The sequence below is a fragment of the Macaca nemestrina genome, chromosome 15 (genome assembly GCF_043159975.1).
Source record: "Macaca nemestrina isolate mMacNem1 chromosome 15, mMacNem.hap1, whole genome shotgun sequence".
NCBI lineage: Eukaryota > Metazoa > Chordata > Mammalia > Primates > Cercopithecidae > Macaca > Macaca nemestrina.
In genome coordinates, this window is record NC_092139.1 from 107687697 (window position 1) to 107703741 (window position 16045).

Below are 16045 nucleotides of genomic sequence, written 5' to 3' on the forward strand. Positions count from 1 at the left end.
TGAAGGCCAAGGGAATCCAAGCAAGCAGGAGCTCTGCCTGGATCTGTGCCTGGGGAAGCACAGAGCTTCACGCAGCTGCAAGGCCATCGGCGCATCCAGGCCTGCTGAGAAAGTGATGTTAGAGCAGATCTGTGGCTCACAGACATGAGCCCACCCCTGGCATCTCAGTAATGGCATCTCCTTGTGCCTGCTTGTTTTTCTAGGGTGTCAGGAGCAACTTTCCTCAGCCCCCTAGATCTCCCATGATATGGCTCATTTCATTGCATTTCATTTCATTTCATTTCAGTTCAGTTCAGTTCAGTTCATTTTTTTTGAGACAGAGTCTCACTCTATCACCCAGGCTGGAGTGCAGTGGCACGATCTTGGCTCACTGCAACCTCCACCTCCCAGGTTCAAGCAATTCTCCTGCCTCAGCCTCCCCAGCAGCTGGGATTACAGGTGCCCGCCACCACACCTGGGTAATTTTTTTTTTTTTTTTTGCTCTTGTTGCCCAGGCTGGAGTGCAATGGCACAATCTCGGCTCACTGCAACCTCCGCCTCCAGGTTCAGGCAATTCTCCTGCCTCAGCCTCCTGAGTAGCTGGGATTACAGGTGCCCGCCACCATGCCCAGCCCATTTTTTGTATTTTTGATAGAGGGTTACACCGTGTTGGCCAGGCTAGTCTCAAACTCCTAACCTCAGGTGATCCACCTGCCTTGGCCTCCCAAAGTGCTGGGATTACAGGTATGAGCCACCTCACCCAGCCCCGATACAGCTTTTTAAGGGCTGCTAGAAAACCCCCAGGATGGGGAGGTGGGGATTTGTCCAGGAGGAAGTACAAGCACACGGCCTGCACCCCCAGGCCCATCTCCAGGGCTCAGATGTGCTCAGAGGTCGGGGGATGTGAAGCCCCAGGAATGGTACAGGTGGAGATTTTGGCTCTTGGCCACAAGTGACCCCAGGGCGAGGTGGTCCCGTCTGAGCGGGGCTTGCCTCTGTGGGCGTGTAGACACTGCATGCCTCACCAGTGCCCTTCCCCACCCAGGTCATTGCTGTGGTCATGGACCTCTTCACTGATGGTGATATCTTTCAAGACATTGTGGATGTTGCCTGTAAGCGCCGGGTCCCAGTGTACATCATCCTGGACGAGGCGGGAGTGAAGTATTTCCTGGAGATGTGTCAGGACCTGCAGCTCACCGACTTCCGGATTCGGGTAAGTTGCACCACTGGGGTGGAAAGTGGTCAGGAGATGAGACAGGGACTAACTCTGCCCCTCCTGTGGCTCCCCCCTGCCTCTTCCCTGATGGGGGCTCAGGTAAACTTCAAGATCTCAACACCTTCCCTTCTGTTGAAAGTCAAGCCTTTAACCTTGGCTTTACTGTTAACTACTGAATCATATGCCCAGTTTCAATTTTATCCCTAGGCTGCTGAGACTGAAGGAGGCAGCTCTGGCCTGGTCCTGGGGTGCTTAGCTTGCAGAATCACTGACTTCAAAGTGAGGGCTGTTGTTCTCTTCCTGGGCCTTTTGAGAACAGGCAGGAACCACCCTGGGCTTGTCCATGCCTAAAGCAAGATTTGGGGACTTCTTCCTGCTCACCAAAGAGGGTTCCCTATGGAAGGCTGTAGGAAGCAGGGCGTCTAGTGAAGACAGGAGCCTGCAGGCAGGGTCCATAGACAAGCGGGCTCTTCCTCTGCAGAAGCAAGGACCTGGCACAGAGGCCGGCCCAACCCAGGTGACGGTGCCTTCTACTCTTCCCAACAGAACATCCGTGTCCGCTCTGTGACAGGCGTCGGCTTCTATATGCCCATGGGGAGGATCAAGGGGACCCTGTCATCAAGGTTCCTGATGGTGGATGGTGACAAAGTGGCCACTGGATCTTACAGGTGAGCTGGGCCGGGTCAAAGAAGGGCCCAATCAAGAAGGAGGCCTTGATTCCAGGTAGGTGTTCAGGAAGATGCCAGACTGGAGCCTCCGTCATCATGAGTTGTAACTGGTATCGTCTGACGCAATGGCAAAGGACAGCTTTCTGCCCGGTCCCTTCCCTCAAACCTCCTGGTTGATGGATTATTCTAGAAAGAGGGTCAACTCTTCCTAGGCATTATGCACTGCCTGCTTTTCATGGTCCATTTGCAGCCAGTTGCATTTTGAGGCTAGTTATTAGATAGGACAAGCAGGAAGTGGGATGCACCAGATCTGGAAAGAAACGGGAAGATGTGGTGTGCAGGGAATGTCGCCAGATTTTTTTTTTTTTTTTTTTTTTTGTGAGACGGAGTCTTGCTCTGTGGCCCAGGCTGAACTGCAGTGGTGTGATCTCGGCTCACAGCAACTTCTGCCTCCCGGATTCAAGCGATTCTCCCGCCTCAGCCTCCCAAGTAGCTGGGATTACAGGCGCCTACCACCATGCCCAGCTAAATTTTGTATTTTTAGTAGAGACAGGGTTTTACCTGGCCAGGCTGGTCTCGAACTTCTGACCTTAAGTGATCCACCCACCTCAGCTTCCCAAAGTGCTGGGATTACAGATGTGAGCCACCACACCTGGCCTCAGAATTCTGATTTTAAAGTAATTTACCAGGAACACGAGAGACTGTATCTGTGTAATATCTGCCCTCCAAGTAAATTAAAATATGGGTGATGAGAAGAGAGACCTGAGCACACGAAACTATGAATAGCAGCGTAAGTCCTGTCACATGGTCAGAGTATGGGTTTCTGCAGACACTAAGTGCTTAAAAAAATCAGAAAAGAACCAATACAGAGTAGAATAATATTCATAATAGTGGCAGCTGCAGTTACTATTTTTTAAATGTGTGTTTGTGCCAGGGACTGAGCTAAATGTTTTATATGAGTTACTTCATTTGCGCCTCACAACAACCCTGTGAACATATGTCCTGGGAGCCCCAGCTTACAAGGCACACGAGAATATAAACCAGGTTTGAATGCCGGCCTGACTTCCCATGCTCTTTCCCTGCACCTACTGCCTGCTTGCTTCATTTGAGGCCAAACTCTGGGGAAAGGGGGTCTGCGGGTGAGTGGAGGGAGGCCAGTCCAGAGTGTGGCCCACAAGGAGCCTTCCACCTGCGGCAACGGTCTGGCCACAGCGGAGGGGCGGGGGGTGGGGGGGCAGGGGCAGGGCAAGAGAGAGGCCTGGGCACATGCGTCTTGCTTTTCTATCCCCACGTTCCCAGGTTCACCTGGAGTTCCTCCTACGTGGACAGGAACCTCCTCCTGCTCCTGACAGGGCAGAACGTGGAGCCCTTTGACACAGAGTTCCGAGAGCTGTACGCCATCTCCGAGGAGGTGGACTTGTACCGGCAGCTGGGCCTGGCGGGCAGGATTGGCCTCCACTACTCCTCCACTGTGGCTCGAAAGCTCATCAACCCCAAGTACGCCTTGGTGTCAGGCTGCCGCCACCCGCCTGGGGAGATGATGCGCTGGGCTGCCCGGCAACAGCGGGAGGCAGGCGGCAACCCGGAGGGGCAGGAGGATGGTGGCAGCGGTGGTGAGTCGGCCCGGCGCCTGGAGAGCTTCCTGAGAGACCTGGTTACGGTGGAGCAGGTGCTGCCCCCTGTGGAGCCCATCCCCTTGGGAGCGCTGAGCCGGAAGGATGGCAAGATGGTCTCTCACACGCACAGAGACCTAAAGCCCAAATCCCGAGAGGCACCCAGCCAAAATGGCATGGGAGAAGCAGCCCGGGGGGAGGCCGCCCCCGCCAGGCGCTTCAGCAGCAGGCTCTTCAGTCGCCGAGCCAAGAGGCCCACGGCACCCAACGGCATGGCCAGCTCCGTCTCCACTGAGACTGTCCCTGAAGTGGAGTTTCTGACAGAGAAGAGGCCCAACGAGAATTCCAGTGCTGACATCTCAGGTGAGCCCTCTTCCCTCTGGCCTGGTGTCTCCACAGGCCTCTGGCCCTGGCCCCACATCGGCCCTTACCCAGGAGCACTGCCTCATACCTGCAGAGGAGCAGGCTCCATCTGTGGGCACAGAGGGCAGGAGCTCTGGGGTTCCGGGGTCCTTGGTTCCCATTCTGGCCTCAGCCTTTAGCTGCCTGGAGGCCTTGGGCAGGTTCCGCAGCTCTGAGTTTCATTTTCCTCTTCTCTGAAAGAAGAGAAGGATTCCAGGCTTGGCATGGAGTGGTCTGAGGGCTTCTGCTACTACTGCTAGAAGGCGTTCAGATCAGCCCTCATGGTAACCCAACAAATCAAATAAGCTGAGAAACTTTCTCCTTTGTAAGAAAAGAAACGGGGGCTCCGCACGGTGGGGTGCATGGCTGCGCCTAGACCCTGGTTCTGAGTTGAGGGCTCTTTCTAGCAAACCTGCTTCCTTGCCAGATCACCTATTGTCAGGATCTCACCTGGTCAGACACACCCCGCCCTCCCCTGTACCCTGCCAGTGCCCTGACCAGTGCCCTGACCCACTTTCCTGTCTCTGTGATGGGCAGTCTGACTTGGTTTCTCCACGTGCCTCTGCTGAGTGCTGTCTGCCCGGCTGCTTGTCCCTGGGTGGGATTGTTCCATGGCAGCATCTTCCTGGGCATCTCTCTGGGATCCCCAAAAGGCCCTGGCCTTTATGTCTCTCTCCGCAGCAGTCTCTGGGGTGGCCTTTCAGGTGGCTGGTGGTGGTGCCTTTCTCATTTCTGCATCCCTGAGTCAGAGGACTTTCCGTGGTGGGATTTCTCCGTCCATCACTGTGGAGCCCAGTGATGAGAACTGGGCTCTGGCTGGCCAGGTGGGCAGTGACAGGGCCTGAGGTCTTGTGTGCCCAGTCCAAGGGCTCCCCGGACTCCTGCATTTCTGCACACCAGCTTTGACTGGATTGTGATGGCATGAGAGCAGGGAGTACAAGTGTCATCCCCTCTGCTGATTCCCCAGCACTGCTTTGGAGCCTGACACACCCAGTCTGTGCTCAGGAAATGTTGGCTAACTTTGCTTCTTGGGGTTCGAACAGGCCTGGGCGCCTCTGTGGCTGTGGGCACAGTGGGAGCGCCAGGGCGTTCCCTCCATTTGGCCTGGGGATGGTGACTGAGCTGCTGGCCTGCCAGGTCCTGCACAGGCGCTCTCTCTCCCCTTCTGCCCTCACAACCACCCTTCAAGCACAGAGGTGGCAGATGGCTCGGAGAGGTGAATGAAGTGGTCCCAGGTCACAGGAAGTGGTAGTAAGGCCAGGATTCAAGACCAGGCCTGGGCACAGCCATGGTCTGTCAGGGGAGGGGTGGCTGGCCCCGTCACTGTTTCTCCTGGGCTCCCTGGCTCCCCTAACGCCAGCTGCTGCTGCTGCTGCTGCTGCTCAGTACCTCTGGTTTGGAGGAAGGGTTGCCATGGTGAACACCTGGCAAGGGAGGGAGGGGGAAGAGGGGAAGGAGGGGGAAGCGGGAAGGAGGGGGCGAGCCCTACAGCAGCAAGGGCTGTTTCCCAAGTCCTGAGTGAAGTGGAGTGGAAGCTTTCTCTTCCTTCAGCCCCTCACCCTGAGGTGTGGTTTCCATGGAAACTCAAAGCCCATTGTCTTGTCCCTTCCCGATGCCTTCTGCATGTCCCTCCGCATCCATGTCCCTGCTCTCACCTCTCGGGTGGTCGCGGCGGCCCTGCCCCTGCTGCCGCTGTTTGGTGCCTGCACACGGTGCCCAGGAACCAGCCTTGCAGACACGGACGGGGCCCTCGGGAAGCTCCTCTCCAGGGCACCTGATGCTGGGATAGAGAGAGAGAGGGAAGAGTGAGGGCAAGGGCACTGGAACCATCACCCCGTTCCTCGTCCATCCTTTAGACAAACACAAAACAGCCTCCTCCGGCAAGTCCTCTGCCCACCTGGGTGGGCCCCCAGTACCTGCAGCCCTGAAATTCACACACCTTTCCTCTCCCTCCCAAGGCCTGGGGGAGAAGCAGCAGCTCCTCTCCTGTCTTTTGTTGTTTTTGTTTGTTTTTAAGACAACGTCTCGCTGGAGTGCAGTGGTGCAATCACAGCTCACTGCAACCTCAACTTCCCAGGTTCAAGCGATTCTCCCACCTCAGCCTCCTGAGTAGCTGGGACCACAGGTGTGTGCCACCAAGCCTGGCTAATTTTTTAAATTGTATAAACAGGGTCTCACCATGTTGCCCAGGCTGGTCTCCTGGCCTCAAGTGATCCTCCTACCTCCGGGCCTCCCAAAGCACTGGGATTACAGGCACAAGCCACTGTGCCTGGCCAGGAGCTGCTCTCCTAAAAGGCCCTTTTTCATGGCCTCCAGCCTCCCACACCATGGCCAAGTGGGGCTGCTTCAGTGTTTCCCCTCAGGCAGCAGCAGCTAAGCAGCCAGGACTGCATGTGTGAGAAGGTGGGGCCCGGAGAGCATGGGACTCCCACGGTGGGAATCGGTGAGAACCTGAGCTCCTGCCTTTGGACCCCCACACAGGGCAAGTGTCCCCTTCCCCTGGTAAACGTTCAGAACCTCCCAGAGCAGCTGCCACCTGGCTCTCAGCTCAGGACACATTGCTCGCTGTACCCAGGACACATCTGTCCCCTCCCTGGGGCTGTGTCCTCATCTAGAAGAGGACAGGTTGCACCAGGGAGGGTTTCCGAGGTCCCCTGGAGTTCAGATTCTGCCTCTGTTCTTTCTGTCTGTGTTGCCCTCTTGTCAAGGGAGAACCTGGGTTGATGACAGGTTCTGTCATAAGAGAAAAAATAGAAAAAGCTCAGAGCTGACAGCCTGTAAAATTGCTTGATAAGGAGTATATAGTTGTCAAACAGCATGCAAATTTTTGCAAACCCAGGTGTGGCCTTTGGGAGAACCTTAGGGAAGTTGCTTCCTCCTTTGGGGCTGGGGATCCAGCTGGGGGTCATGGGTGCCCAGCGGTTTCAAGGTTCATGGCGCCCTCTAGTGGCAGAAGCTAGGCACCTCTTCCTTCTGCGTCTTCCCTCTGCCCTCACCTGCTGGGAGTGCTCATGTCTTCTGGAGCTTCTGTGCCCTCCGCGAGCTCCACACAGGCTGCCTGGGTCAGGGACCCCCAACCTCACAGAGCAGCCTCAGTGGAGAGCCTTGGTAAAAATGCAACGAGGCCAGGCGCGGTGGCTCATGCCTGTAATCCCAGTGCTTTGGGAGGCCAAGCTGGGAAGATCACTTGAGCCCAGAAGTTCTAGACCAGCCTGGTCAACATAGCAACACTCTGTCTCTTAAATAAAAAAAATTTTTTAATTAACTGGGGGTAGTGCCATGTGCCTGTAGTCCCAGCTACTTGGGAGGTGGAGGCAGGAGGATCACTTGAACCCGGGAAGTCGAGGCTGCAGTCAGCTGTGATTGAGTCACTGCACTGCAGTCTGGATGACAGAGAGACCCTGTATCAAAAAAAAGTAAAAGTAATACGAATTTTAAAATGCAACAAACACGCTTTGGGAGGCCAAGGCAGGTAGATCACCTGAGGTCAGGAGTTCGAGACCAGCCTGGCCAACATGGTGAAACCCTGTCTCTACTAAAAATACAAAAATTAGCCAGGCATGGTGGCACAAACCTGTAATCCCAGCTACTTGGGAGGCTGAGGCAGGAGAATCGCTTGAACCCAGGAGGCGGAGGCTGCAGTGAGCTGAGATCGCGCCTCTGCACTCCAGCCTGGGTGACAGAGCAAGACTCCATCTCAAAATAATAATAATAAAATTTTTAAAGATAAAAATAAAATCCAGCAAATAGAGTCTGTACCGCAGGGCGAGGCTTAGGACTCTGCATTTTAAATTAGGGCCCTCATTTTCCAGTGTAGCTCCCCCAGTGTAGAGGGTCCTCAGACCAGCAGACTCTGCAACGACTGAGGAGACACAGATGAGGCCCTGCCCTTGGAGTGCTGCCAGCCTAGGGGAGGAGGTCCCCGTGCTGTGCCTGAGACCCCACCCAGTTCCCCCAGGGAGATGACTGGGAAATGGCCAACACTTTTGAAGTGGCGAGAGACATGGTGCCATACGCCATCACACAGAGCTGGCGTCCTCCTCACTGCCATCCAGTCTGATGATAGCATCTCACAGTGAGACCCCCAAGGTTCGGAGAGGCCAGGCCCTCTGTCCATGGCCGCCCAGGGTGGAAAGGGCAGTGTGGTCTCCTGCCTCCTCGGCCTTCTGCAGATGTCATAGCCATCTCCAGAAGGCTCGGGTCGGCACCATTTCCCTGCACCTTTAAAGACTGTTTGGGCCGGACGCGGTGGCTCACGCCTGTAATCCCAGAACTTTTGGAGGCCGAGGCAGGCAGATCACCAGGTCAGGAGATCGAGATCATCCTGGCTAACATGGTGAAATCCCGTCTCTACTAACAATACAAAAATTAGCCGAGCATGGTGGCACTTGCCTGTAGTCCCAGCTACTCGGGAGGCTGAAACAGGATAATCTCTTGAACCTGAGAGGCGGAGGTTGCAGTGAGCAGAGATCGCACCACTGCACCCCAGCCTGGGCGACAGAGCAAGACTCTGTCTCAAAACAAAAAAACAAAAAAAAGTGTTTGGAAGAGCCAGAGCCCCAAATAGAGGACCGACACCCTTTCCCCTGGTGTCGTGGGGGTTGAGAGGAAGATGAGAACAGCAGCTTGCTTCCCAGAGTGCCTCAGATCCTTTCCTGCCCCAGAGCCCCTGGACCTGTGCTTTGCTTCCCAGTTTCTCTGAGGTGACCTGCAGTGACAGTCCCTTTCCGGAACTCTCCTGGGGTCCCTGGATTTATGTGTGGATGGCCCCCTGGCTGGCTGGCAGTGTGGTCTGGCTCTGTAGAGCGTGGCTGCCAGGCTTCTGGACTGGGAGACTCGTTCTCCTGTGTCATCTCTTGGGGCTGCGGGTCTCAGATCTCTCTCCTGCTCTTGCTGCATCTGGTGCATCTGCTGCTGTTATTACTGTTATTACTAGGATTGCGCTAAACCCCTAAGTAGCTCGCCATTGCCGTCTCATGCATTTTATTCAATCAATATGTATCTACAAAGTGTCTGCTCTGTGCCAGGCCCTGCTGTGAGTTCCTGGCACAGCTGTGAACAGAATGAACATGGTTCCTGCTTTTATGGAGCATGTTACCCTGGGCAGAGACCAGGATTGTGAGGGGATGGCCATTCTATGAAGGGTGTCAGGGAAGGCCGCCCTAACCAAGGAGCCTCAGAACAAGACTTGAATGGAGGGAGGAGGGCCCTGTGGACAACCGAGGGAAGACTCTTCCCGATACAGGGAATGCGAAGCCCTGGAGCCTGTGCATGAAGCTTGCACGTCATTGTCCTTGTCATGGCTTCCGTGTGGGTGACCTCTGCCTCCCTCTTGCCCGCACCGCCTTACCTGGCAGCAAACCAGACTGACTGTAGGTCCCGAGTGTCCCAGGCTGCCACCCTCACCCCATGCTTACGTCACACGGCTTCACTCTGCTGAGTAGCCCCTCCTCCCACCCTGCACCCATTTTCACCTCCACCTTGGTGTCACCTCTGAAGCTCCCAGGCCTCGCATACTTTGTAAAAAAGACTATTCTGGCCATTTATACACCTTCCCTGTTCACCTGAGCAGGGCTGACTCCCCACACGTGGTCAGCTCACAATACGTGAGCACTCAGGGAATGACAGGGGACACACAGTTTGTCCTCAAGCCAAGAAAGTTTCTCTGTCCTGTCCGGGGCTAGGAAATGAATTCTGAGTCTAGGTGCTCTCTCCAGGCTTTCACCCTGCCTTACAAAAAAGTGGGGAGCACGGTGCTGGTGAAGACGGGCCCTGCCCCTGCCTTACCCAGGCTTCTCCTGGAGGCAGCCAGCCGGGCAGTGTGCAGGCTTGGGAAGCAGCTACCCCCTCCACCACCTGCCATTCCATGTCCAGCTATACCACCTCCCCTGTTTAACGATCCAGAGGTTGATTTGCTTACCTGCCTCCAAAATGCTGCTGCCTCTGGGGAGGAACTGACATCTGCTTAGTGGGCCACGCAAATGAAACCAGCTAAGGAGGGGAAGTGGGGATGGTTGTATCCGTTGCAGCAGCGAGTGAGTCTAGGACGGCCGCGTTTCATCCCGCTAGCAGAGCCACCCAGATGCGCTCGGCATCACCGCGGAAGGTGACCCCCAGCGCCTTGGCCATGGAGCTCTTTGGGTACAACCTCCTGCCCAAGGGTGGGGGAACACCCTTAATGAGGGTGAAGCTGGATTTGTGGTCAGTCCCGAAGAGCTCGTTCAGTCTGCCTGGATGGATGAGGCCCGAGGCCGTGGGTCACAGTGCAGTGGGCAGGAGTAGCAGCCTGTGTGGCAGGGGAGGGCTCCAAGTTGGACTCTGTTCGGTGGGTCGTGCTCATGGCCCAGGAAAGGAGGCAGACGTGGCCTTAATTAAATTCACAGCTGAAGTGATACTGGAAGGTTGTGTGAGCACCAGGGAGGCAGCCCTTGCTGTGTGGGGGGAACTGGCAGGAAATAACACGAGTGCCTTCCACCTGCGGAAAGGCAGCCGGCGCTCTGTGGACACAGGCTCCCCGCTTCAACGCCTGACACCTCGCAGGCCCACAGGTGTCAGGCCTGCCTTGCTACTCCCCCACACTCCCTCCAGAGGTCCGAGAGCAGGAATCCAGCCAAAGGAACCGCAGGCCTCATCTCAGGACTGTAAAGGGAGTGGGAAGGAATGGTAGAGGCCTGGGGAAGAGGAGAAATCAGCTTCTCTGGCTGGAAGCGGGGCAGCTTTCTCTCCCCCTTCCCTCCCTACAGGCAGCGCGTTCCTCTCCATCCTCCCCTCAAAGCCGCGCCCTAAGCAGTGTGATCCACCCCATGTGGCACCTCTTGGCCAGCACCAGCCCTTCCTGAGGCGCCAGCTGTCCTTCTTCCAGCCTAGGAGGCCTGTGGCAGGAGGAGCTGGAACTGGGCTGGGAAGGCCAGGTTCCGTCGCTGTTGCTGGCTGATTCTGGGAGCTGTGGACACCTCAGCGGTGGAATGGGGCAGCCGGGGAGGGGAACCGGAGAGAAGGACCACAGTCTTACTTTGCAGGCTGTGGAGCTGCCATGTATTAGCTGGTAGTGAGCGGCCTCTTGGCGAGACTTTTGTGTATGTGTGTGTGAAGGCAAGTTTATTAGAAAAGTAAAGAAACCAAAGAATGGCTCATCCTTACACACAGCAGCCAAGACTTGGAGTTGATGGCTGTCGTCATTGATTCTGCGGACTGGATCCTTCCCCCACCCCTCTTTGGTCAGGAGATGGTGGTCACCTTGATGTCCCACCCAGTGGGGCTCCTGCCGAGGCTGCTGGGACAAGCAGAGTCTTCCCTTCTGCTTTCCCAGGTGCCCTCTACTGACTTGCTTTCCAAATCAGCAGCTTGGGAAGGAGACAGTGACCCCAGCCCCTCAACTGGAGATGTAGACAGTACACAGGGTAGGGACTGAAGCTGAATCCACCAAGTGTTTCACATACATCCTTCCCCACCTCTGTCCTTTGCCTTTGCAGGTAAAACAAGTCCCAGTTCTGCCAAGCCCAGCAACTGCGTGATTTCCTGAGCTGCAGGATGGTGGTGGGCAGGACGTGTGGATGTTCGCCTGCCCTGCCCTGTGTCGTGGAGAGCTCAGGTCGCACACTGCACCAGTTTGCACATCAGACTCCAACTGGCCTCCTGCCTTGCAGCCTCTGTCCTGGTCTCAGGGACCCTGGATCCCAAATGAGAGGGTCCGAAGCATCTCAGTTACACGCCTCCACCAGACTGTCGGTGGCTGGGCAGGGGTCAGTGCCACGGCCTCCTTGTTTACATGAAGTGGAAGCTTGACCAGTGTCTGCTCGCCTTTGTGCCCCGCCCCCTCCGCTGGTCGCCAGATGGGGTGAGGGCCATTCTTTAAACCTTAATGGGATGGGGTATCTGGGGCAGCCGCAGTGGCTTCTCCTTTCCCAGGCTTCCTGGTGCTTCTGGTTCCCCCCACTGCTCCCCACCCAAGAGATTGGTGGAATAAAAGGGAAGAGGGCGGGACCCTGAGCCTGGGATCCCAAGTTCCAGTCTTGCTCTAGCCGCCGACCTCCAGGTGTAAGGTGCAGCGGGAACTGCAGGGGCACTGGCTGCAGGGGTCTTCCTGGCCCCGGCCCTGCAGGCTCCTGAACTAGACTTGAATGAGGGGAAGATCCCACGGCCTCCCCCAGCGAGGGGCAGAATTTGTTGCTGCTGTTCTGAGAGCACTCATACTGAGGTCTCTTTCCCTGCCGGTGCCGTCCTGGCAGTCTCAGCGTGAGTGGTCCAGGCCTCCTCGGCTGCTGCCTGCTGCAGACCTATGTGGGGGTCCTTACAGTGCCTTTACCTGGGACTGTTCCTTCCCTCAGTCGGTAAACTTTGGTTTACAGCCAAGGCAGGGAGGGGGCTTGGCTGAGAGGGGATTGGGGGTATGGGAGGCTGGGCCCTGAGGACAGGAGCATTTGCCTTTTTTCCCCCAACTCTAACGGGGTCCTCGGACCCCTTCACCAACCAGGGCTTCCAGGTTACACTTTGGCCAAAGACAGGCCTTCGCCTCCTGCGAGAGTCAGGCCATGTTTAGGAGCCTGTGCCTCGCCAGAGCAGGTCAGCCTAATTGCCATGAGGCTGGGCCGGGAGACCCAGTAAGCAATTCCACTCTGCCCTCCCCACTTGGGTGACTGGAGAGGGCTGAGGAGAGTTTGTGAATGGACCTGGGAGAAATTGCCAAGCCGCAGACTCTGTGAGCCGACCCTGCGGGCAGGGCGATGGAGGATCCGAGCCCTGTGAAAGAGCCATGCGGCAGTGACCTCTGAACCAAACTCTCATCCTCTTTCTCTCTGTCTAAAAAACCCTAGGACACTACCAGCACCTGGGGGAGAGGTACAGATGTCTGCAAGGCAGCTGATGTGAGAGCCAGAAAAGGGGCTGCTCTGGCTGGGCTGTGAGAGCCAGGCATTGCTTCTGAGGAAGCAGGAAGTAGGGACCACATGTGGCGGCCATTGAGGAGACCGATCTCTCTGGCAGTGGGGAGGGGAAGGGAAAAGAAGGGTGAGCCTGTCCCCAGGGTCTTCTCTGTTAATCCCAAGGCTGGCTTCTAGGGCGTGTGGAGAAGGGGCTCTGGCCCACCTCCCTGAGCTTTTATGAAGATGAAATGCTTCTGGGAAGTGCTTCCTTAGGTACCAAGGCCAGGCAGTGTGGCACGAACTCATTCTGGAGGGGAGGGAAGGGAGGGGGGAGGTGGGGTGTGGGGGTGTTACACCTCAGCTCGAGGGGGACACCTTGAAGGTATGGGACATGAGATGTGTAAATTGCAATGGGACAAAGAGATCACTCTCTGGTGTGGAGGGTGGGTGCCTCTGGGGATGAGGAAGGTGGCCTGGGGAAGGGACCGGCCTCCAAGCAAGTTAGCCAAGGGCATCTGTGCCTCCCTTACCAGAAGAGCAGGCCCTGCTTTGTCCCTTTACCCCCTCTAGACCCAAAGCACACCCAGGTCCCTCCCCTGCCCTGACATCTAATCTGCAAGGATCCCTGATTGGAATCTCCAAGTCACTGCAGCCTTAAGCCAGGCCTTCCTTTCTGCCTCAGTTTCTCCATGTGCCAAGATGGGGTTTTTCACACTTTCTTGGTAGAAATGATGGGGAGACCATATGTTAGAGAGGAAACAAGTTGGCATAGTGGGAAGAGGGCCAGCCACAAGGCAGGAGTGCCCAGGCAGGGTGCCTCTCCCTGCTGGCCCATGTCCTCGTCCTTATAGCAGTGTGGACAAGATGGTGTCTGGCCCCACCCGCTTCAAAAGGCTTGAGACAGAAACTGAAGTCCGAGATGGCAAGGATCTTGAACTCACAAAATGCAGCTCTTCATGTTTGCCTGTCTGCCTAGGCACCGGCCCACTCTGTTCTGCCTCTTGGCTTGTCAGCTGTGAGTACGCCTGCCCTCTGTTCCAGCACTTGCACATACTTTGTGAAGTAGTCTCTTACTCATCAGATCTCAAGGGGACATCTGGCCCTCCCAGTTGGATGGCAAGTTCAAGGGTAGATCATGCCCTTGGTCCCTGTACAGCAGCTTCCGTAAGGCTGGTTACATTGGAAGGGCTCTAGGAGGAACAGGATAAAGCAGCACTCTCTGGGCTGGGGTCTGGCTTCACTGCCCACCACTGCACACCACCACCAAGCTGCTGTCTCACTTTCTGAGTCAGCTTCTGTAGGGTAAGTGTTCACAGCTGGTGCAGCTCTTTGGGAAGCCTCACCTCCCAGTGAGCTGAGCCCCTGGTGTGGCTGCCACACTTGCTTCTGCCCCATAAGGGCAGGAAGCACAGGACTCCTGGATGGGTCTGGGAGCCTGCCCCTTGTGATTTGGCAAAACTTCCCATCTCCTTAGCTACCTGTCCTTAGGGTATGGTTAATCCTATCTCTAATCCCTCGAGGGCTTTCAAGATAGCCTCTGTTAACATCACTACGATCTGTCTGGGTAGAACTTTATAGAAAGGCTAGGCAAAAAATGAGACCCAGAGATACGGAAGAAACTGGCCAAAGAGGGGAAGTGGGCTATTTTTTTTTTTTAAACTGCTGTATTGCTTTTCTCTTTTTCATATTTGTTGAGCACTTGCTATATGCCAGTCACCGTGCTGGATGCTTTAGTAACATGAAGGTTTCAAACTAAGAAAAGCTGAAGAAAGAGCCCTTTAGAAAGTTAGCAGTTTTACCGTGTATTGGGGGAGTGGGCCTCATAAAGTTGTATGATGAGAGGCACAGGTAATTTTGTTTTGTTTTGTTTTGAGACAGTGTCTTGCTCCGTCGATCAAGTGCGGTGGCGCCATCTCGGCTCACTGCAACCTCCACCTCCCGGGTTCAAGTGATTCTCTGGCCTCAGCCTGCCGAGTAGCTGAGCTTACAGGCATGCACCACCACGCCTGGCTAATTTTTATATTTTTAGTAGAGACAGGGTTTCACTATGTTGGTCAGGCTGATCTCGAACTCCCAGCCTCAGGTGATCTGCCTGCCTCGGCCTCCCAAACTGCTGGGATTATAGGCATGAGCCACTACACCCAGCGTGGCTAAGGTTCATTATCCCCATCTTTCAGATAAGGAGGTACACAGCTCTCCCCAGATCCCACATCACAGAGAATGCAGGTCTGAGCCTGTTCCTTGAGCTCAGGGTCTCGGCAATGGTGATGCTTTGGAGCCGCAGAATTCTCTCTTGGTTACGGGGCTGCCCTGTGCATTATAGTACGTTTAGCAACATCCCTGGCTTCCACCTACTAAATGCCGCTAGCACCCCTTCAGATGAGACCACCAAAAATGTCTCTAGATGTTACCACATGTCCTCTGGGGAGGGGGGTAAAAGTGCTCCCGTTGAGAGCACTGGCTCTTTTCTTTGCGGTCCTGGCCTGGCGGCCTGCACAGGCTGTTTCTCTGAAGTGTTTCATGCACACTCTGCCCTGGGTACCTTGGATACAGCACTCTGGCCTAGAGAGGTTGGCTGACTTGCCTGAGACGCTGCTTCCTGGGAGACGCAGTAACATCTTTCCTTTCTGTTCTGGTTATCTTGCTTAGTTCTTTACCACCTTATATTCCTCCTGACGGGTGTCTTTATGTACACACATCTGCCTCACTCCACTCAGCTCCCTGTCAGGTTTCCTGCCAGTCTGTCCCTCTTCCTTCAGCTACTTCCTGCACAGACAGTACGACTGCACATACCTGAGTGTGCCCAGTGGTGGATCCACCTCCAAAAGCAGCCAGTGCTGACAGCAGAGAGCCTTCCACACTCAAGTCAGGCCAGGTGGGAATCGCTACCTGACTGTCATGACCACACTCTCAGTGAACATTGACAAAGCCCCCTTAGCAGCTAATTGGCCCTGCCGTGCACTAGGGATGCAATTTCTCATCTGGCGGTGCGCCACACTCCTGCCTCCCTGCCCGAAGGACCCAGTGGCTGCTGCTGATCATCTGCACTGCTGTTCCAGGGGCAGGAGGTTTGCTGCAGAACAGGTGACCCCAGCTCAGTGAGCGGAGCCAGCCCAAGGTTGAGTGAGGAGAAGGGCAAGAAGGGCAGGCACAGCCATGAGGATGTTCTGGGGCTAAGTAACCGGGAGATCAGCCCAGAGACCTTGCACAGTTAGGCAGGCCTGGACTTCTCGCCCTTCCCCTTGCAGCTTCTGCCCTCCCAGCCAGGGACTGAGGAAAGCCCTGCTTCTAGATGCCATGTGCTGC

At 55.7% G+C, this 16045-nt stretch overlaps 1 protein-coding gene across 1 annotated transcript in view; it reads left to right on the forward strand.

Moving 5' to 3' along the window:
* Positions 1 to 11663, forward strand: part of LOC105464407 (family with sequence similarity 83 member F) — a 36165-nt gene extending 24502 nt beyond the window's left edge. Inside the window, exons 2-5 of the mRNA XM_011712282.2 lie at positions 1025 to 1192; positions 1742 to 1863; positions 3163 to 3839; positions 11351 to 11663. Of these exons, the coding sequence (XP_011710584.2) occupies positions 1025 to 1192; positions 1742 to 1863; positions 3163 to 3839; positions 11351 to 11400 (1017 nt within the window). The 3' untranslated portion in view covers positions 11401 to 11663. The remainder of the gene's footprint in view (positions 1 to 1024; positions 1193 to 1741; positions 1864 to 3162; positions 3840 to 11350) is intronic.
* Positions 11664 to 16045: the final 4382 nt, after the last annotated feature.